A 22,509-nucleotide genomic window follows, 5' to 3' on the forward strand; every position below is an offset into this window, starting at 1 on the left:
CGAAGCTTCAGCTGCAGGACCAAAGGCCAGTTTAAAAAGCCTGACACTGAACATTAATGGGCAATCCTCACAACAGTCTGCAGGCAGGACTGAGCATAACTTACCAGGATTGTGCACTTGCTAAACATACAGGCCAAGCGTGAAGATGGGGCATGTGATATCTGTGTTTGTGAGAGAGCTGCCCACGGCATACATATTTGGTGGCATTTTCTTGCCTGTCACATTGCTGCTGCTAAGCCTCATTTACTATCTCAGGATAAAACTTGCTGAAGGTAAGTGTTATAGTGTAGCACAGAACTGCACACATGTCTGCATATTCATGAGTTACATATAAATGTTAAACTGTATCTTTTCAGGTTCTCTCTTTTCTACAGTACATGTTATTAAAGGATCCAGGGCTAGGTTCACACATAAACTTGTGCAGTGCTGTGGAAGGTGACGGCACATATGCTGTCACCATTCGTGGAACAGGACACTCAGTCATGTCTGTTGTATTGGACATATAATAGCAATGCTGCTATTATGACATGTCTGTCTTCTGTCTGGTGTCTGTAAAAATTGTGTTTGGGAGTCGGAACGTTGCAATTTGTTATTCAGACCAGAGACAACAGATACGACTCAAACAGACGTGTGAATGGGTCCTATTTATAACATGGAATCTGTCCATGTGCCCATTTGCCTGCTGACCTCCTGTATGGAAAATTGTACTTTTTCAATGTGTGAACCTAGCCTTATCAAGCACCAAAAAATCTTAAAGGACAACTGAAATGAGAAATATATGGAGGCTGCCATATTTATTTCCTTTTATACAATACCAATGGCCTGGCAGTCCTGCTGGTCTATTAGGATGCAGTAGTGTCTGAATGATGCCAGAAACAAGCATGAAGCTAATCTTTCAGGGGCCGTTTCCACTAGAGCGAATCCGCATGCGTTTTCTGCATGCAGATTCGCAAAACCAATACAAGTGGATGGGGCGGTTTCCACTTGTCAGGAATTCTGTGCAGTCTGCTGTGCAGAAAAAATCTGCACGGCAGAGCTGTCAGAATTCGCATGCCGCACACACGCACGCGAATCGCCGCTTATGTAATTTAATAGGAAAACCGCAAGCAATTTTGTCTTGCAGTTTTCCATGCGTTATCGGTTAAAAACCCATGGCAATGCTTACCGGCATTGACATAGTTAAAATCGCATAGCGCAAACCGCAAGCGATTCCGCGTGAAAATCCACATGGAAACGCGAATGAATCCGCACCCGCATGCAGATTCATTGACGCGTTTTCCGCAACAAAATCGCAACGCACAAGGGGAAACGGGTCCTCAGATCTGACAATAATGTCAGAAACACCTGATCTGCTGCATGCTTGTTCAGGGTCTGTGGCTAAAAGTATTAGAGGCAGAGGATCAGCAGGATAGCCAGGCAACTGGTATTGTTTAAAAGGAAATAAATATGGCAGCCTCCATATCCCTCTTGCTTCAGTTGCCCTTTAACCATTTGAGGACCGCAGTGTTAAACTCCCCTAAAGACCAGGCCATTTTTTGCTAAATTGGCCACTGCAGCTTTAAGGCCTAGCTGCAGGACCGCACAACTCAGCACACAAGTGATTGCCCCCTTTCTGTTGCTGATCACCCCCACCATTGTTTGTTTATTTTTTATAAATATTTATTTTTTTATTATTTGTCTAATAAATATATATTTTTTTTTTTAAACTCGCCCTCCCTTCCCCAGCCAATCACTGTGATCGGCTGTCATAGGTTTCAGCCTATGACAACCAATCACCCCTGAGCCTCTGGAGGGGACAGCCGTGTCACATAGCCTTAGATCGCAGCGCTGTACGAACTGAAAAGATGGCGGTTTCACCTTTTATCAGTCTCCTAGCGGTGATCACTAGAGACTGAAGGCGCAATCTCCTGCAAAACAGGCCTGCAGGACAGGCCCGCAGGACCTTACGCCGATCTGTGTTAGGCAGTCCTGGGGCTGCGGCCACGCCCATTGGCGTGACACGGTCGGCAAGTAGTTAAGCAAATTTGCAGAAATGATCCAGAACATGCTCTAGTCTTCTTTGTAGCAATAAATCCCTTCAACACATTATGAATCTCTTCTGAGGCCTTGTTCCCATTACAAATCGCTAGCGCAATCGCAAGCGCTGAGCGATTTGTTCAGCGGTTTTAAAAGCGCTTTTCTATGCGCTTTTGCTGAGCAATTAACTCTTGTACCCAGAAATGAATAAATACAATGTATTTATTCATTAAAGCGCTTGGGAAATAGCAATTCAAATCACTTTTTCAAGCGCTTGGCGATTTCCCTATACCTTCCATTCAGCCAAAGCGCTCAGAAAATGGTACATGTAGCGCGTTTGTGATTTCAAAGAAATCTGAACGCTCACATGTGAACACTGTCATAGGAAAACATTGCACAAGCGCTTTTAGAGTGATTTCTAAAATTGCCAGCGCTTAAAAAAATCCACAAACGTTCATAGTGTGAACGAGCCCTAAGAAACAGTATAACTTGCCACTTTCAGATGCACAGTTCAATCAATACAGGTAAATGGTCTAACCTGTCAAATTACTTATTAGGCCTGGGACCGTCGAGCAGTGCTTTTCTAAGCGCTTGTGATTTAAAAAGCTATTGGTAATGTAATGCTATGTGTGTGAACCCACTTGAGGGATGTGATCCCCATAGCATTACATTAGCAAGAGCTTTACAAGTCACAAGCGCTTAGAAAAGCACGGCTAGTGAGTCTCAGGCCTCATACTGCTTTGCTCACTTTTTTATGTTTCGGCTTTGTAGCTTCTCATGTCATCTCTGTACTTTAATTTACTTACTATGCTAGCCAAAAGTTGAAGCTTTAGGCCGGGTACACACCATGGAAGTTTCACTTCAAATCCTACCTCCGATTGAGCAAATGATTAGATCGGGCAAAAACTATACAGCCTACAGATTGCCAGTGACCAATCCCAAGCTCAAAACTATCTCTTTCTCACTCAGAAGCAGATAATACAGAATGAAAAATATCAATCAAAATACTGGTCATTGCTCTTTGTGTATGTCCAATTCTGGAAGCATTTTTCCTTTCTATTCAGGGATGCTGTCACGAGTAGATTCGAGTGGCCTAAGCACTCGAACTCGTGATTCAAATGAGCAATAATTAATGCAGGTGAGGAGCGGGACATAAGGGGTTATTTACCCATAAGACTGCGTGCTCCCTGCGCTCCAAATAGGATCCATACGTGTCCTATTCATCGCATTACAAGCCTCGCTGCAGGCACTTCTTCCGGCTTGAAGGAGGAAGTGCCCGCAGTGCCTGCAGCGAGGCTTGTAACGCAAAGAATAGGACGTATGTCCCGCTCCTCACCTGCATTAATTATTGCTCATTTGAATCAAGAGTTCGAGTGCTTAGGCCACTTGAATCTACTCGTGAAAGCATCCCTGTTTCTATTAACCACTTCAGCGCCACAGGATTTTTTGCTTAAAAACCAGAGCAATTTTCACATTTCAGCGCTCCTCCCATTTATTCACCAATAACTTTACTGCTACTCATCAGATGTAAATGATCTATATCTTGTTTTTTTTGCCACAGATTATGCATTGTGAGGGTGATATTTGCTTTTAGTAATTATGTTATTATCTGTGCATTTTAAAGGGAAAAATGAGAAAAAAAAAGAAAAAATACACTATTTCTCCATTTCCATCCACTATAGTTTTCAAATAAACAATGTTACCATAGGTAAAACCCACACATTGTATTTGCTAATTTGCCCTGGTTATCTCAACATTTAAATAATGTTCCTAGTACAATGTATGGCGATAATATATTAGTTGGGAATAAAGGAGTATTTTTTCTGGTTAGTGTTTTTTGTTTTCTCATTGTATCTCTATCAGTAATTAACCCCCTTGGCGGTATGAAAAATACCGCCAGGGGGCAGCGCAGCAGTTTTTTTTTAATTATTTTTTTTTTTAAATCATGTAGCGAGCCGAGGGCTCGCTACATGATAGCCGCTGCTCAGCGGCATCCCCCCAGCCCCGCCGATCGCCTCCGGCGATAGGCGATCAGGAAATCCCTTTCAAAGAACGGGATTTCCTGGAGGGCTTCCCCCGTCGCCATGGCGACGGGGCGGAATGACGTCACCGACGTCAGCAACGTCGGGACGTCATTGGGAGACCCGATCCACCCCTCGGCGCTGCCTGGCACTGATTGGCCAGGCAGCGCTCGGGGTCTGGGGGGGGGGGGGCCGCGCGCCGCACCGGATAGCGGCGATCGGGCGCGCGGCGGCGGCGATCGGGGTGCTGGCGCAGCTAGCAAAGTGCTAGCTGCGTCCAGCAAAAAAAAAAATTAAGTAACTCGGCCCAGTAGGGCCTGAGCGGCACCCTCCGGCGGCTTACCCCGTGTCACACACGGGGTTACCGCTAAGGAGGTTAAAAGCCCTTATCTTCATGATTAACAGTAATACACTCTCATGGCATACATATTTTAAAAGCTAAGTCCCTAGGGTAACTATTTATGTATTCTTTTTTCAATAGTGTCACTTTTGAGTATTTTTACAAGTATTTATTTGGGGGTACAGAGTATATGAAAATAACAGTTTTATTGCTTTTCATTCAGTTTTCCGGTAAAAAAAAATCACATGACTTAGCGCTCAGTTGTCAAACACCACAAAATCTATTCTCTCACTTGTCACGGTTAAAATGATACCCTATATACATAATCAGATAGCTTATTGGGCATACAGCACACTGTTAACTACAAGTAGCGCCAATGGATTTTTCAAGGCCATTTTTTGCACCAAAAGTAATACAGTCATTCTTTCTTTGCAAAGCCCATGGAGCGTCTGAACAATCAAGGAGAGCCATAAATGTCGCCATTCTGAAAACTAGAGACCCCGGTCTATACAGATAGACATATTTTGTAACATTTGAACTTATGTGGTTTTGCTGAAATTGCACCATAACTTTGAAAATTTTTTTTTTTTGCGTTTTTTTCCACTTTGGCACTTATAAAAATTCATATAACATAGGGCTTCAGGCTTCAAAGACCCCTAATTCTATTCTCTCATTTGTCACGGTTACAATGATACCATATATACATAATCAGATAGCCTTTTGGGCATACAGCACACTGTTAACCACAAGTAGCGCCAATGGATTTTTCAAGGCCATTTTTTGCATCAAAAGTAATACAGTCATTCTTTCTTTGCAAAGCCCATGGAGCGTCTGAACAATCAAGGAAAGCCATAAATGTCACCATTCTGAAAACTAGAGACCCCGGCCTATACAGATATACATATTTTGTAACATTTGAACTTATGTGGTTTTGCTGAAAATGCACCATAACTTTGAAAATTGTATTTTTTTGCCTTTTTTTCCACTTTGGCACTTATACAAATTTGTATGACATAGGGCCTCAGCCCTCAAACACCACAACTTCTATTCTCACACTTGTCACAGTAAAAATGATATACCACATACATAATCAGATAGCTTTTTTGGCACACAAGTAGCACCAATGACTTACTCAAGGTCGCTTTTTTACCAAAGTGTCAATCTTTTTTTTTTTACCACAACCATATAGTATGAGGGCTGATTGTGAATACTATGAACAGATTGTGTAGCCAAGCTCTCATACTACATGAGAATACAGAAAAGTTTCCAAACATAAACACAATTAGTACTCACCATTTTAGAAGCTGTAGAAAGGTGTTCAGCAGTCATGCCAGAGGGTGGTTCGACATCCATGCCGGGAGGGTGGTTCGACATCCATGCCAGAAGTCAGAGGGTTCTTTGGCATCTATGCCAGAGGTCAGAGGGTGGTTTTACATCCACGCCAGAAGTCAGAGGGTTGTTTGGCATCCATGCCAGCAGTCAGGTGGTTATTTGGCATCCATGCCAAAGGGCAAAGGGTGGTTCAGCATCCATACCAGAGGTCAACGGGTGGTCCGGAATCCATGCCAGAGGTCAGAGGGTAGTTGTTATGCCAGGTGGTCAAATTGTAAAGAGTGGCTAGCCATGCCAGAGGTCAGATCCGGAAGGTGATATTAAAGTCCAGTGGTAAAATAAAAATTTGGGCAGTGAAAGAAAGAGTAAGAACAAAAAAAAAAAACTAATAATTTACAGCTGTGTGGTATATTTCAAAGCAGGGATTGAGGCACAATCCTGCTTGTGATGGGCATTTCGGACAGTGGTACTGCGTTTCCCTTCTAACTCCACTTCTCCGGCAAATTTTGCACCTTTTTTGGGGGAATTTCTTTGATGCAGTTGGGGGGATTGGGGCAGGAAAGTGATTCCCCTGAAGTCTTAGGACATTTTCGGACTGAAGTTGGTCTGGGTTTGGGGCAGGGTGTCCAGATTTGTAGATCAATGTCCGTATAATTCTCCGCTGGTACTGTAAGAAGCTGTCCCTGTGCCCGGATTTTTCATAGAGAACAAAGGCATTCTGGAGACAGATCTGGAACAATTGTAATGCCACCTTTTTGTACCAGGTCTTCCTCTTTCTATCCATCCTGTACGGTGCCAGCATCTGGTCGGCCAGGTCTACTGCCCCCATAGATTTATTGTATGCAACAATGGCCACAGGCTTTATTATGTTCTCTCTACGACTACGAGACCTGATGGTTGTTGTGGCCTCGGAGTGGATGGTGGTCAGGACGAATACATCCCTCTTGTCTCTAAATTTGAGGGCAAGCAGCTCGTCACTCCGTTGGCTGACGATCTCTCCTTTCTTCAGCTTTTTGCTGACAACTTGTGGTGGCAGGCCCTTTCTGTTAGATCTTACTGTGCCACATGCTGGAGTCTGGGCAGAAAACAAAAATTTGAAAAGTGGGACACTTGTATAGAAATTGTCCACATACAAGTGGTAGCCCTGGTGGAGTAAAGGGTGGATTAAGTCCAGGACAATCCTCTCACTTGTGCTCATGTAGGGAGGGCATACAGCAGGCTCTATCAAACTGTCCTTTCCTTCATAGATGGTAAATTTGTAAGTGTACCCACTCCCACTTTCGCACAGTCTGTAGACCTTTATACCATACCGGGATCTTTTGCTTGGAATGTACTGTTTGAAAGAAAGTCTGCCATGGAAAGGGACTAGGGACTCGTCAACGGCTATGTTTTGTTCTGGGGTATATACTTCAGAAAATGTTTTATTTAGGTGGTCAAGCAGGGGCCGCAATTTAAACAATCGATCGTGGGCTGGGTTTTCACGGGTGAGTTGATGTGCATTGTTGTTGAAATGCATGCAAGACATCAGCAATTGAAAGCGGCATCTCGTCATGGTGGCAGAGAAAATGGGCATGCTGTCAATTGGATCTCTTGACCAATACATTTGTTGTTGTGGTCTTGGGCAAAGGGCCATGTTAAAAATCAAGCCCAAAAAAACCTTGAACTCAGGGGGTGTTGTAGGGGTCCAATGTGCCGCTAGTGTTGAGATGGGCTTTTTTGCTATAGATTGGAGGGCATAGATGTTTGTCTGCTCGCAAACATGCTGCAGAAAATTTTCTGGGAAAAACAAATTAAAAAAATCAATTGGCTGCATGGCGCTAGTGTCCACTTGTATGCCACTCCTGGCTGTGAAGGAAGGGAGATTAGGGGCCTCCATATTGGGTGGTGACCACTGTGGGTGGAGTAGTTCATAGGGTAGCGGTTGTCTTCCCTGGCGTGCTACCCTCGCTGGCATGCTCTGCCTTGGCCTGGCAGCCCTCTGACCTCTGGCATTGTCACTGCTGGTAGTAGCCACAGGTGATCCCTCTTTTCCGATGCTGAGTCGGTGTCACTAGTGGCCATCATCTCCCCCTCTCTCCTAGGTTGCTGAGCGGTTGACGGCCCAGCAGAATCAGTATCTGAGTCGCTTTCTGTACAGAAAGACGACTGAGTCGAGTATCCAGTCAGCGTCTGACTCCTCCAACTCCTCCTCTTCGCTGCTGCTGTCCTGCTGCATTATGTCGGCCATCTCCTGTGCGGAATAGAGCCTCTTCGCCATCTTGCCCCCTTGCTCCCAAATAGCCAATATGGTGATAGTGGCTATAGTGGCGTAGTGGCTAGGCAGGTCAGGTAGGTGATAGTGGCTATAGTGGCTTAGTGGCTAGGTAGGTCAGGGGTCCAATTATTCTTTTTTTTTTAAGTACCACAGTTATATACCACAGATGTATGTTTGTGGTATAAATATATAGATTACTGTATAGGGGGAAGTGCCTGATTGGCAAAAAAAAAAAGTGCCTAAATGTAAAAAAAAAAAAAATGACAGGTGGGAGAAGGGAGTCAAAGGGAGGCAGGGGTTAATCAGGGCTGGCAGGAGTTAAATGTAGTAATTTTAATAAAAATGCTGTTTGTCAGAACACTCACAGTGAGCAGATGCAGTTCTCTGAGATCCCTCTCATGAGTGATCTCAAAGAAACTGTATCTGCTTCACTACAGATACATTGTTTATAAACATTTCTAATGAATGAACTCTGCCATTGGCTTTTGGCAGAGCTCATTCATTATAAGGAGGGCTATGATTGGCTATGGGAAGGTCTCTTCCCATTGGCCAATCTTTGACTTTAGAGGCCGGGGGCACGCATGCGCACGTGAACGTGCGCGATCGCGCGCCAGCCGCACATAAAAGTGCTTTTATTGTAATGTTTACATTGAATGAGCTCTGCCATCGGCGTTGGCAGAGCTCATTCATACTGTGGGGCAGTACAATTGGCTTTGGGAAGGTTTCTTCCCATTCGCCAATTGCGGAGGGACCTGCAGGGCGCACGCGACGCCGCGCGATCGTGCACAGTAATCAAAACAAAACAAGTACGCATATTTACTCCCCTGAGCTCCAAGTGAAGTTCTGTGGGGAGTAGATATGCGTAGCAAGGGATGTAAAGTGGTTAATTTTCAATCGATATCCTATTGGAAAAATGATCAAAATCTGAAAGAAATATTGCATACCTTGTACTCACGCTTTCTTCTAGATCCGATCGATGTGAAAGTGAAAATGGCATGGTGTGTACCAGGCCTAATGCTAAATACACACAATGCAATTTCCCCTCCAACTGACAATTACCGTATGTCTGATCTGTTTCCATTTGAGAACAGGATCGATTTTCCAAAGTTACCATGGAAAAATCAATCCCGTTATCGATTGGGAGCTCTTTGGACACACAACTTCCTGTCAGATTACCCGTTGATCGAACAGGTAATTGAATCGTGTGTACCTACAGTAGCATTGGTCTACAGGTGGTAGAAGGTGCCTATGGCTGACCTATTTCCTGTAAACCAGGTATTCTCACCGGGGTTCCGCAGAACTGTTCACCTGCAGCCAGTTCTCACTTCCAGCCAGGATGCGCGTCCTACCTACCCACCCACAACCCGCTCTGTGCACAGGGAGTCGTGCAGGAGTTGGCTCTGGAATGCTGCACTTATCATTGGGGTTTTCAGTGACATTGCTGACACTTCACTTGATAAATGACATGTGCCCATTCAAACTCCACTGCCACCAATTATTTCTGCAGTGTGGGGGTAATTGTTGGCATTCTTATATGAGGTGATTGCTACACTGTGGGTTGTTTCCAATCTTATATGGGGTGATTGATGTACTGTTGGGTAATTGTTACTATTCTTATGTGGGGTGATTGCTACACTGTGGAGTAATTGTTGCACTTCATATTTGGGGAGATTGCTGCACTGATGGGTAATTGTTGCTATTTTAATGTGGGGTAATTGTTGCTGTTCTTAAGTGGGGCAATTGCTATACTGTGGGGTAATTGTTGCACTTCATATTTGGCAAGATTGCTGCACTGTGAGGCATAATGTTTGCCATTTTAATGTGATGTAGGGTAATTGTTGCATTTCATTTTTGGGGTAATTTGTTGCACTGTGGGGTAATTATTGCTATTCTTATGTGATTACTGCACATTTGTGGAGTAATTGTTACCTTTAATATTTGGGTATGATTGCTGCATTTGTAACATGGGGTAGTGATTGCTGTGTATGTAAAATGACACTGGTACTTATTGTTAACTAGTGTTGGGCGAACACCTGGATGTTCGGGTTCGGGAAAGTTCGCCGAACATGGCCGTGATGTTCGGCATGTTCGGGCCGAACCCCGAACTCCCCGAACATCCCGCTTTTGGGGGCCCTATGGGGTCGCAGGCATAAGGAGGGGGCATGCCCCGATCGCGGGGGGGGGGGGTCGGAAATTCCCCCCACCCCCTCCGCTAGCGCTCCCCCCTCTGCCCGCTTCCCCATACAAAAGTTTAAGGAAGTAAAACAGTACCGGTGGTAGTGGGTGGCTGGCAGTGGGCGGCACTGTGAAGTGAGTGACTGAGGAGGAGGAGTCCGGAGAGTGACGCGTTGAGGGAGGCCGGGCAGCGGGCGGTTCAGCAGTAGTACGGTACTACTGCTGAACCGCCCGCTGCCCGGCCTCCCTCAACGCGTCACTCTCCGGACTCCTCCTCCTCAGTCACTCACTTCACAGTGCCGCCCACTGCCAGCCACCCACTACCACCGGTACTGTTTTACTTCCTTAAACTTTTGTATGGGGAAGCGGGCAGAGGGGGGAGCGCTAGCGGAGGGGGTGGGGGGAATTTCTGACCCCTCCCCCCCCCCCCCCCCGCGATCGGGGCATGCTCCCCCCTTATGCCTGCGACCCCATAGGGGGGCAGTATTCGGCCGAACAGGGCCCTGTTCGGCTGGCCATTCAGCAGTTCGGGCGACCCCCGAACAGTTTGGCCGAACACCACCAGGTGTTCGGCCGAACTCGAACATCACCCGAACAGGGTGATGTTCTGCAGAACCCGAACAGTGGCGAACACTGTTCGCCCAACACTATTGTTAACCAAGAGGTGCAAAATAGTAGGTAGAAGGGAAAACTCATAAAAGTGGCATGAATTTATGCAGGGGTTCACAGATAACTGAAAAATTTTGTAGGGGTTTCTCGACTCTAAAAAAGGTTGAGAAAGGCTGCTGTAGACTATGCCATTAACAGTGAAGAGTAGTTTCTGCCATTAGGTTCTCTTTCAGCTTGACTGGTATTTTACCAGTGCAGGTGTTAATACCAAATTAGGTTGTCATGGTTACATAATGCTTTCATGATGCTCAATAAGAATGAATCCATTCCTGCAGATTAGGATTGAGACGAGAAACATATTTGCGCTGTGGGTACCAGCAGCTTTGAGGACGTAATATGGGATTTTCTAGAAGCACTTAGCAGAGCCGCCATCAGAAATTGCGAGACTCCTCCCCCGGTCGACCAGGGACCAGTGCAGCCAGTGGGTGCCCCCAGTATAGGTAGCCAGCTATAGGCCCCTCCCAGTATAGGAATCTAGGCATAGGTGCCCCCAGTATCGGTAGCCAGTATAGTTGCCCCTAGTATAGGTTAGCTAGGTAGGTGCCTCCAGTATAGGTAACCAGTATTCTTGCCCCCAGTTTAGAATAGCTAAGTAGGTAGGTGTCTCCAGTATAGGTAGTCAGTATAATTGCCCCCAGTATAGGATAGCTAGGTAGGTGCCTCCAGTTTAGGTAGCCAGCATAATTGCCCCAATATAGGATAGCTAGGTAGGTGCCTCCTGTATAGGTAACCAGTATAGTTGCCCCCAGTATAGATTAGCTAGGTAGGTGCCTCTGGTATAAGTAGCCAGTATAGTTGCCCCTAGTATAGGTAAGCCAGGTAGGTGCCTCCAGTATAGGTAGCCAGTATAGTTGTCCCCAGTATAAGATAGCTAGGTAGGTGCCTCCAGTATAGGTAGCCAGTATAGTTACACCCAGTATAGGTTAGGTTGAGAGAAATCACCGCCGGGAGACTTGGGCGCAGTCGGTATGGCTTATCCTGCTTTTGCACAAGTTCCCGGCGACGTTAAATACTATACCCCCTTCTAGGTCCACGTAGATAGTGGGGGAATGAAATACAGAATAGAGACACTGAGAGCCCAATATAGTGTAGTATGTACTGGTATGTGGATATGATAAGTATCTATTTATACTCACAAACATGGGTTACCGTCCAGGTAACCACTATATTAGCAGGTGAGGAGATTAGACCTGCCCCCCCTCAGGATTAAGACATCGCTCTCTGTAGATGGGAAATAAGGGGCAACACTCCTCCACCAAGGGTGGACTCAGGAACTGTAAAGGCAAACAGAGGCGCCAAAAGGATAAAATATTGTAAAATGTTTAAAATGAGAGGAGGCAGAGGTGGACTTACCTCCCCCAAGCAGACACACACGAGTGTGTATTCAAAACAACAAAAATTTATTTATATACTCCAGAAAGTGCAACGCGTTTCGTGGGCATCTCCCGCTTCATCAGGCAATAGAAACTGAGCATAAAACTCAAATAAGTCTGGTGCAAAGCTCAGCGCCTCTTTGCGATTTAATGATTTAATCAATCATTTTCAAAAATGATTGGTTAAATAAATCCTATATAATCAACACCACCAAATTGGTATTTTAGATATTTACATGCAATAGTAAACTTTTGGAAATCGTTTCAAACAAATACCATGTACTACTAAATATCAAGGGGTACTTGAGATAATCTTTACCATACCAGGGAGTGCTTGGTGAGTACAGACTTCCAAAAGGGCTACATACCAATAAAATGTTGAGAAACACTTCTTTAGAATACAAAAAGTTGTACAGTTGAAACTTCCCATTTTTTTCTTTGGACATGCTCATTCAAATCCCCTTTTCAGTAATATGTCTAGAAATAATTTCCATAAAATGGTTATTATACATATTTATATCCTGTATGCATGTACCTGTGTTTTTTTTTCAATTGGTTCAATCAACCTTGAAGCCAACAGGGCTTATATATTATCTGTATTATCATCTTTATTATCGCAGAATGAATTCCAATGTTACACATTTACATGAGTGAAATTAATACAGATGATAAAACCATTGTAGTTGATACCTAGAAAGATAAGTATTAGGGACTGAGCAATCTATTTCAGGCATATAATTTAATATGAACCTGAAAGCCCTTTTATTGCAATAAAAAAAAAAAAATCGACAGCAAATTTCAGCTTTGCCTTCTTAAAGTGAACCCGAGATGAGAGTGATATGAAGGCTGCCATATTTGTTTCCTTTTAAACAATACCAGTTGCCTGGCAGCCCTGTTGATCTGTTTGGCTGCAGTAGTGTCCTAATAACACCAGAAACAAGCATGCAGCTAACCTTGTCAGATCTGACAATAATGTCAGAAACATCTGATCTGCTGCATGCTTGTTCAGGGTCTATGGCTAAAAGTATTAGAGGTAGAGGATCAGCAGGATAGCCAGTCAACTGGTATTGCTTAAAAGGAAATCAATATGGCCGCCTCCATATAACTCTCACCTCGGGTTTACTTTAAACAGAAGGCATCTATAAATATGCAGCTTCACATGAGCAAGGAGTTACTCCCAAAATGTATCATTTCAGTTGATTGACAAAGCTAGACCTATATCCAAAACATCTAATTTTGGATACACACTGGAGCGATTCTTCAGCGCTTTGCTATGGATACATTCACACTGCAGCGGTTGCGATTGCGATTAATCGCAAATGTGCTGCATGCAGCATTTTTCGGGGGCAATTGCACAGCGATTCTTGTTTTATTGAACGGGAATCACAAGTGCAAATCGCGAGATTTGGGCTGCTGAAACACGGGCGCAAACGCGATCACGGTAAAGCGCCCAATGTGAACCAGCCGTTACAGCCTATTGAATTTACTGAGTCATAAAATACAACTTCTATCTGAAGCTGACCGTTTGGCATTCAGCAGTACAAGGTATGGACTGATATATATCTGTGGTCAGGACTTGTAAGATGTAGAGGTGTTAAGCTACGAACACATGCTGTATTAAACTTGGCCAAGGCAGCCATTAAAACTTTGGGTAATAATTTAGCATGTGTACAGAAGCCTTCAAAGTTTCGTGATGGTTCAGCGTAGCAGTTCTTTGGCAATTTTCTGATGCCCAACACACACCAAGTGCATTGTTTTCCTACTCACACCATCTGCTCCAGGAGACAGAAGGGGGCACAAAGGGGACAAGAAAGCAGCATAGGGGGATAGGAGGCAGGGACACACACGGGGGGGAGGGGGCAGAGGTGGCATGGGAGACTGAAGGAGGCACAAGGAGACAGAAGGAAGCACAAAAGGAACAGAGGGATGCACAGGGCAGGAGAGGTGGCCCAGAAAGACACAGTGGGATCTGCCGGCAACTTATAATATTTGGACCTTGTGATGTCGGCTCCAAGATGCGGCGATGCTACTGCTCCTCAGTAAACTGAACTTCCTTCTGATGCACACATGCAGCAGAAGCAGGTTATTGAACACCAGCGGAAGGCGGGGCTTCATCTGGGTTGGGGCTTTGTTCAGAAGCAGGGCTTAGTTCAGGAGCATGGCTCAATTCAGGGGCATGGCACCCCCCAGGACCAATGGCACTCTAGGCAATAGCCTGGAATGCCTTTGGTTACAAATGGCCTTGTGGAGATGTTACAAAGTATAGAACCAAGTTATAAAGCACCATTAGGATTTCTTATAAAAAAGGTACTTTGCAATTTAATCAGCTTTACCTGATCAATAAATCAATAGCTTTAATGGTCCTGGTTTGCTGTTCCTTTTGCTAGTCCTGATATCTTCTCCCCTCCTGAAAATGCTGGAAACACATCCCTCTGAAACAGAAAGTAACCTACTGACTTGTATTGTCCTTCAGTCTGTCTCGTAGCTCTTAATGAAATTACTGGGGGCCCCATAAAGCAAACCTGAAGATGAACTGATGAGATAAACAATTGTATGGTCCTATTCCCAAGTAGGATTGTCCTAGAATCCCAGCCTTTTGTTGTGTTTGAAAGCTTAAAATGTGTTTAACCACTTCACCACTGAGGGGTTTTACCCCCTGAGCACCAGAGCAATTTTCACCTTTCAGCGCTCCTTCCATTCATTCGTCTATAACTTTATCATTACTTATCGCAATGAAATGAACTATATCTTGTTTTTTCCGCCACCAATTAGGCTTTCTTTAGGTGGGACATTATGCCAAGAATTATTTTTTTCTAAATGTGTTTTAATGGGAAAATAGGAAAAATGTGGGGAAAAAAATAATTATTTTTCAGTTTTCGGCCATTATAGTTTTTAAATAATGCATGCTACTGTAATTAAAACCCATGAAATGTATTTGCCCTTTTGTCCCGGTTATAAAACCATTTAAATTATGTCCCTATCACAATGTTTGGCGCCAATATTTTATTTGGAAATAAAGGTGCATTTTTTTCATTTTTGCGTCCATCCCTAATTACAAGCCCATAGTTTATAAAGTAACAGTGTTATACCCTCTTGACATAAATATTTAAAACGTTCAGTCCCTAAGGTAACTATTTATGTATTTTTTTTAATTGTAAATTTTTTAATTTTTTTTTAATTACAAAAAAAAAAAAATGGGGAGTGTGGGAGGTAATGAGTTAATTTTATGTGTAAAAGTCATTTATTTGTATGTGAAAAATGTGTAGGGTGTAGTTTACTATTTGGCCACAAGATGGCCACAGTAACTTTTTGTTTTAATGCGACCTCCAAGCTTCCTTCCGGAAGCTTGAAGGAAGTATAAGGAGGCTGGACACGTGAGTTTTTTCTCACAATGATCGCGCTGCCCATAGGAGAGCAGCGGATCATTGCGGGGCTTAGATTAACGAACGGGAATGGATTTTCCCGTTCATTGATCTCTGGGCGAGCGGGCGGCGGCGTGTTTACTAGCGGCGGGCGGCGTGTTTACGAGCGGGAGCGCGGACAGCGTCGGGAATGCGGAAAGTACGTATTTCTCCGTCCCTGGTTGTTAAAGGATGGAAAAAGGGGCGGAGAAATACGTACGCGCGGGGGTAAAGTGGTTAATATTTGTCTTGTCTCAAACAAAATGACGCAGTGTTTTACCATTTAACCGCTACCATCTATTGACCTTTTTATTTATTCCCCACACTGAGAAGTGTTTCTCTACCACATAAGAGATTTATTGCTTGTAATTAATTATCAGTAGCAGTAGAGTTTTGTACCGTGTTAGCCATTAGTAAAAGCAAGAAGTTTTGAATCAGGATGATACGATTTATTGGCTAAATTTACTGGTTCCGGACCAACTCAGTACGAATCTACGTCCAGCAGGTGGTGCTGCAGCTCTGCCTGGATGTAGATTCAGGCTGGGTTCACATTGGCACCACTCCTGTACTGCGTTCTGCTCCGTGAAGCGGAAGGATCGTGCAGGTCGGGAACGTCCAACGAGCGGAACGCAGGGAGCGGAACGTAGCAATGTGAACTTTCCCATCGGGAAAGCATTGTTTCTCTGCTTCGTTCCGCTCATTGGAGCGGAACGTGAGCTATTTTAGCCTAATATGAACCAAGCTTCTAGGAAGTGTCCGCAACACCGCAACCAAATAACTGTGTGTGCTAGGGTTCAAAACAAGAGCAATTATATGGTAGAGGAAGAAAGCCCTTAAAAAATAGCACCTCCCACTGCAAAATTTGAAAAAGTATAACAAAAATCTTTATTCAACATTGGGTATATTAATAATCACAGTACTGATGATTCAATTAAGAATAAAACCATTTAAAAAACAAGCAAATATTCCACCATGATCCCTGCTGCATATGAAACAATCACTCTAAATGCAATATATTGTATAATGACACAATGCTGCTGTCAGATATAAAACCCCACAGTAGGCTCAATATTGAGCCCAACAGGGGGAGAACCCGGGTTCAATATACAACCTAATGTGATGCAGGACCAATAAACAACACCTGTGCAATAAAAAAAAAACCCCCACACGAATAATTATCGCATATATAAGATTATGAAATAAAGTGCACAATTGCTATCCAAGTATACAGTAGTACTAGTGATAAGATGCCTAGTAAAAAATTAAGGCAAAGGAGCAGCCCATAGGAAAAAGAGCATAAAGTGGAGTAGTGCAAAAAATAGGAGATACTTAGCCCAGAAATGGTGAAGTCAATCTCAGCAGCACAGCAGGGAACAAGGAATCCCCTCAGAGGACAAGATCCCACTAGTTCCGCGAGAGTCACTTCGCTTTATCAAGGAGAGAGGATGCATCTCTCATTGGCTCCTGACTGTGTGATCATGGAGAGCCAATCACATTGGTTCCCATTGGTAGACAGCATGAGGAGCCAATGAAAGCGGCTCCTGACTGGCTGTCAGCACTCTGGCGTCAGAGACAGCAGAGAGAGCAGCCTGCGCTGATGGAGCAGTGTCATGACTAGCGAGAGCGGCGGGTATGTGCGGCGATTTGTCAGGGGGCTGTGTTTTACCGTACCAGCAGTCTATGGTCCTTAAGGGGCAGAGACTGCTGGTACGGAAGTGGTTAAAGAATAAGAGTAAGCAAGCTTTCGGCTTTGCAGCCTTCATCAGACTTCAGGATTGTAGTCTGACAATGGTTGTAAAGCTGAAACCTTGCTTACTCTTATTCTTTTAAGTTAGCCAATAAATGGTATCCTCCTGATTCTGATAAATAAATGGTATCCTCCTGATTCAAAGCTTCTTAATTATCAGTTAGTGTTGCGCTACAGTCTGACCGAAGTCCAACCGAAGAGAAAGTGTAATTTACATACCTCAATCCTCACCCATTACGGTGAAAGAAAATAGTATAGGTCTACGTAGGCCTTGAACTGAGGAGACACGTTTATGTCGTGTCACGTCAGTTCAGGTATTCTTTAACCCCTTTGGGACCAAGGATGGTTCAGTTAAGTCCTGTGCTGCTGGACGTAACTGTAATGTCCCTTGGTCCAACTACGTGCAGCCGAATGGGGAGATTCAGCTGTCATATGACAGCTGACAACTCCCCTCACTGATCAGGAGCCATGGCGATTAGCTCATGATCATGTGATCCCTACGATCGGCGCCAATCGTAGTGAATTCTAGGCAGCGGCAGAAGAAGAGCATTCACTCACCTCTCCTGATGTTACTCCATCGATCGTCGGTCCCCTCCACTCTGCCCAGCATCCAGCCTCGGCACTGCCTCTAGTGTCGGTCCCGGCTTGATGTCGTCATCACCTGAAACCAGGACCTGGAACTTAGCAGCAGTGTAAGGCTGGATGGTGGGGAGGGAGGAAGCGGGGAGAGCTGCTTCTCGCTGGAACTAGGAGAGATGAGCAATTTCTGACTACCTATACTGGAGACACCTAAGCCTTGCTATCTATACTGGCAATACCTATGCCTGGCTATCTATAATGGGGAAACCCTTAATTTTACACCCCGGTCCCAAAGTGGTTAAAGTATACATTTCAAAGAGGCACATGTTAATTTAGGCACTGGGTTTACCGTTATTTGAATATTGTTAATGATAATGGTCTACTGTCCATTTCTGTGCTGCTATTTCCGTCATTGCTTATCTGTGACTGTAACTAACACTAACCTCTAACTCTATTCCTAACACTAACCTTCCTATAAATATACCTAAAACTAACCTCTAACCCTATAACTAACCCTCCTATCACTATACCTAACCTCTAAACCTATCACCCCCCCCCCCCCCTCCCCTCCGCCAACAAAAGCTAGCATTAAAGAGACTATTTAGTATAACTTAATCTTTTATTGTATTGTCTTAAACTATTAAGGTAACAGTTTTATCTCATCCAGTCACAAAGGGGCTGGTTCATGAAGCTGCGCTGCTATAGCAGCACAAGCTCCATAACAGCACCGCACTCTACATTTAAGGCTGCATGCTACGCTCGCTTTTGCATGCCTTTTTTAGTCATGCGTGTTGCTTACATAGCAGCTTCATGAATCAGCCCCATAGTGTCGCTATCCTCGCTTCATTCTGTCTTCGTCAAAAGAGGCATATACAGTAGCATGATAAACTTTTAACAGGGCCAAGCCACAGGAGCTATGATGAAGATGGGACAGGTATAGCAGTCTTTGGATATCCCTTTGGCTATATAGCCTCTACTGGGGCACACAGTAGCAGGATGGCCCATTTTTAAACCCTTAGATCTTATGCACACTATGGTGATGCACTATGGTGGTGCCGTCAGCTGTTGTGCATTAAACATGGTGTGCGATCTGCATGGAAATATGAAGGTCAACAGGCTTTCACGGTATCAGTAGTAGAGCAGAGGTGCCAGCAGAATAAAAGTGAATACAAATCTTAAAAATAGGAGAGGCAGTGGTGGACTTACCTACTCCCAAGGACACAAGCTAAACGAATAGAAATGTATTCAAATACTCCACTTCATCAGGCAATAAAAAGGAGCATAAAGCGAATAGCATTCAGGTCCGTGAAAAGCACCTCAGATTTCACATTATCATGGACACCTATGCTTTATGATGCTGTTTAGTGCATTATCGCACGTTATGGATGACACAGGCGTTTCCCAGGGGCGTAACAATAGACCCTGCAAGGGATGCTCCACAGGGGGGCCCAGAAGCCACAGGGAGCCCGTGGGGGGAAAAGTTTGAGAGACTGACAATTAAGGGCATGGAGAAAAAAAAAACTTATTCTGCTCTCGCACCATTGTTCTATTGACTGCATGTGTCCACCACACAGATAAGGACTCATACACACTTTGGAAATTGTACACTGTCCCTGCTCCCTAGGGTTCGTAAAAAACATCTGTCTCTCACTGCTACAAAGTTCTGATGACTGCAAGTACAATCTTAAAACCAAACGAGTCACATTTTGAAAAAAGTTGTATACTTTCCCTTTTTCACTCTGAAAGGATTCCTAGATTCTTATCACACAGGCTGACCTTATGGCCTCGGATTACTTTTACAACACAATGGAATGGAGATTGATGTCTTTACTGTTGCTGCTTCATTGAGAGCTAGTTGTCTCATGGTCCAAGATCTTGTAATAACAGTATCAATCAGTGACATTCTGAATGTTTTGCCAAAGTTATGCTGGGTTTACACCATACAATTTTCTATCAGATTCTTCTGTTAGATTTTCTGTTAGAATGCATAATTAGTTTATTTTCTGTAGAGAATTGTCATTATCTCTGGTGCAATGCCTAATTGCACTGCAGATAGCTCGTAAGATAGATATATTTCCAACATGTTGAACTTTATCTATCTGGCAGGTAAATCTAACAGAAAATTTTATGGTGTAAACCCAGTATTATGCTGGGAATACACAGGTCGATCCGGCGGCCGGTTAGCCGCCGGATCGACTCCAGCCACGTCCCCGCCGGCGCTTCCTTATCAGCGCTCGATTCCCTGCCATTGCCCGCCGGCAGGGATCGGGCAGGGGTCGAGCGGCTTGATCGGGCCAGCTGGTCGATACACGGTAGAGAAACGTACCGTGTATCCCCAGCATTACAGTGATTACTATATCTTATGTTCAGCATGTCATTGTTGTTCCTCCATATAGCATGTGCTCTCATGTAGTAAAATGCAGCTGTGTGTGTATGTATGTACTGGGAGCAGAGCTGCAACAAGGGACTTGTCAGCTGCAAGGGGCTGGAGGAAGCCCCGGGTAAGTAGATCTGAGGGTAGCGTAGATTGCCTGACATTTCCTTTATGTCTAGGTTTTTTATCTGCATGGGGAAAACACATTGGTCCTTAGTTTTCCTGTGCAGAAAGCGAGGGGGGCGCCATCCAAAGTTTCGCGCGGGGGGGTCCCATCCAAAGTTTCGCAGGGGGGCCCAGTGATGTCTAGTTACGCCCCTGGCGTTTCCCGTTCTATTGCATCTTGGCAGCAAACATGCACATTGGAATAGTCAAGCTTTAGGGTAACTTTATGTTATGTTATTATATAGTAAACACTAGATAAAGCTCTTATGAGCCACTGTATGGTAATTAGTTATACGATAATTGGCAAAAGTATATAATGCTTTATTTCTTTTATCTCTAGTTGACAAGGAACTGGCTGAAGCCCGAGACCCTACGGAGGCACTGCAGCACTACTACATTCAGCAAAGGAGATTCAAAGCAACTAAAACCCCACACTTAAAGAAGACCTCTTGATATGGTGTTGGCACAGCGCACAAAAGCAGCACATACAGGAGCTATTTGTGGCACTGCAAATTACAACAGATGCAATGCAAATTGCAGTAGCCTATACCACTTAATACTAAAAGTGACTATAGAAAAAGTAATACATGTGAAACCATATAGACTACAAATATCTGAATATAAATCTATACATTCTTCCTCCCAAAGCTGCAGTGGTGAAGCAATAGGGGATGCGTTGGCTGAGGCTGCACTGAGACCCCTGGACCTTTGAGCCCATCTAGGACCCCCCGTCAGCCCCTAAATTTGGTCTTTGTTGGTTTCATGATGGTAGTGATAAACTATATTAGTTTTTTAAATAGTGCCAATCACTAACAAGCAATGCTCACATTTCTAGCACATTGAAGCCGTCCTTGGAAAGCAGGATTTGGGACTTGATATAATGCAATTATTATATGCACGGTACTGAGGAGGGGCTCCAAGGAAAATCTGCACTGGGACCCATGGTTCTGTAGCTATACCACCATTGGGCAGCTGGTTTGGAAAAGAAGATGGGTCTGAGGCTGTGCATGGATGGGTATTACTTATTATGTGCCAGCAAACTACAGGACCATAACCCACACACACCCACACACCATATGTTTCCCTGATTATGCTGCAGAAGCCCCTGGCAGTTTCCAGAGGATACATAGACTGGCCTGCTGAAAGAAATACTTCTGCCTATAAAAAGTACTGGTTAATTCATAATGTGGCAGCACAGTGAGGTTGCCATGGGGCCGCACTTTGTGTATTGACATTACACTTCCTACTACCTTATTAAATAAAGCATTAGGAGAATCTGCTGATGCATGGATCTCACCAGGGAATTTGAGAGAAGCTAAGGGCTGATCACAATTCTAAGGGAAGAAAAAAAAGGTGCTGCCAATTAAAATGTGTTTCTTGGAGAAAGCCGGAACATCTGAGGCTTCAAAAACCGGAGCTGTCGTATGCATCACTTTGTGATTTTCCTTAGGTTACTGGTGCAGCCTGTGTAGACCAGTCATTTAAAATCTCCTTCTTTGCTAGTTATGCTGCTCAGATACCATGTTCTAACCATACCGCTGGCTCAGAGCTAGGCAGAAAATAAACCTATTACAAGCCACAGTCTGGTCCCGAGGAGGACATCCTATTTCTCTGTAAAAGTGTTGCTGTTCGGTAAGATGCAGCATGTTGAGCTGTGATACATCTGTAAAGCTGCCAATTTGTCCTTATATGACTCTTAACCTATGGGGTTTTATCCACGCAGCGTTATGACCAATATGGCTGTGTTGGGAAAAACTGTGATCTTTATTGAGCCCATCATTAGGGCAGAGCAGTCTCCCAGCATCATTTCATATTAGTGAAAAGTAATAAAGTGGAAGCAATTACCAGGAGTGTGGGAGTTGTTAGTGTGACACTGGCTGTAAATACAGACTTCAGTGGTGTTTACTTTGTGACAGTGGAAGGTAAAACTGCAAACTCCAAGAGCGGTAGGAAAAGAGCTTCTTTCATCAGAAAAATGGATACTTATTTCAATGTATGGATAGTGGTTACAGCAGATTTCAAAGTATAGAAGGAAGAGAAGACTGCATCAGATAAAACTGCTT

General features: G+C 44.2%; 1 protein-coding gene across 1 annotated transcript; it reads left to right on the forward strand.

Annotated features, from left to right (window-relative positions):
* The first annotated feature begins 51 nt into the window (after positions 1 to 51).
* On the forward strand, positions 52 to 22,291 carry SMLR1 (small leucine rich protein 1). The gene is made up of 2 exons (XM_068279483.1): positions 52 to 272; positions 20,787 to 22,291. Exons 1-2 carry the CDS (start codon positions 146 to 148, stop codon positions 20,897 to 20,899), a joined length of 240 nt encoding a protein of 79 aa, XP_068135584.1. The 5' UTR covers positions 52 to 145; the 3' UTR covers positions 20,900 to 22,291.
* The last annotated feature ends 218 nt before the right edge of the window (positions 22,292 to 22,509 follow it).

Source organism: Hyperolius riggenbachi, chromosome 4 (genome assembly GCF_040937935.1).
Source record: "Hyperolius riggenbachi isolate aHypRig1 chromosome 4, aHypRig1.pri, whole genome shotgun sequence".
Classification (NCBI taxonomy): Eukaryota; Metazoa; Chordata; class Amphibia; order Anura; family Hyperoliidae; genus Hyperolius; species Hyperolius riggenbachi.

Excerpts from the sequence above, each read along its gene's own strand:
- SMLR1 (XM_068279483.1), top strand. The coding sequence starts at position 146 with ATGGGGCATGTGATATCTGTGTTTGTGAGAGAGCTGCCCACGGCATAC. Across the intron at positions 273-20,786 it reads CAGGATAAAACTTGCTGAAG|TTGACAAGGAACTGGCTGAA; the intron begins GTAAGTGTTATA and ends TTTTATCTCTAG.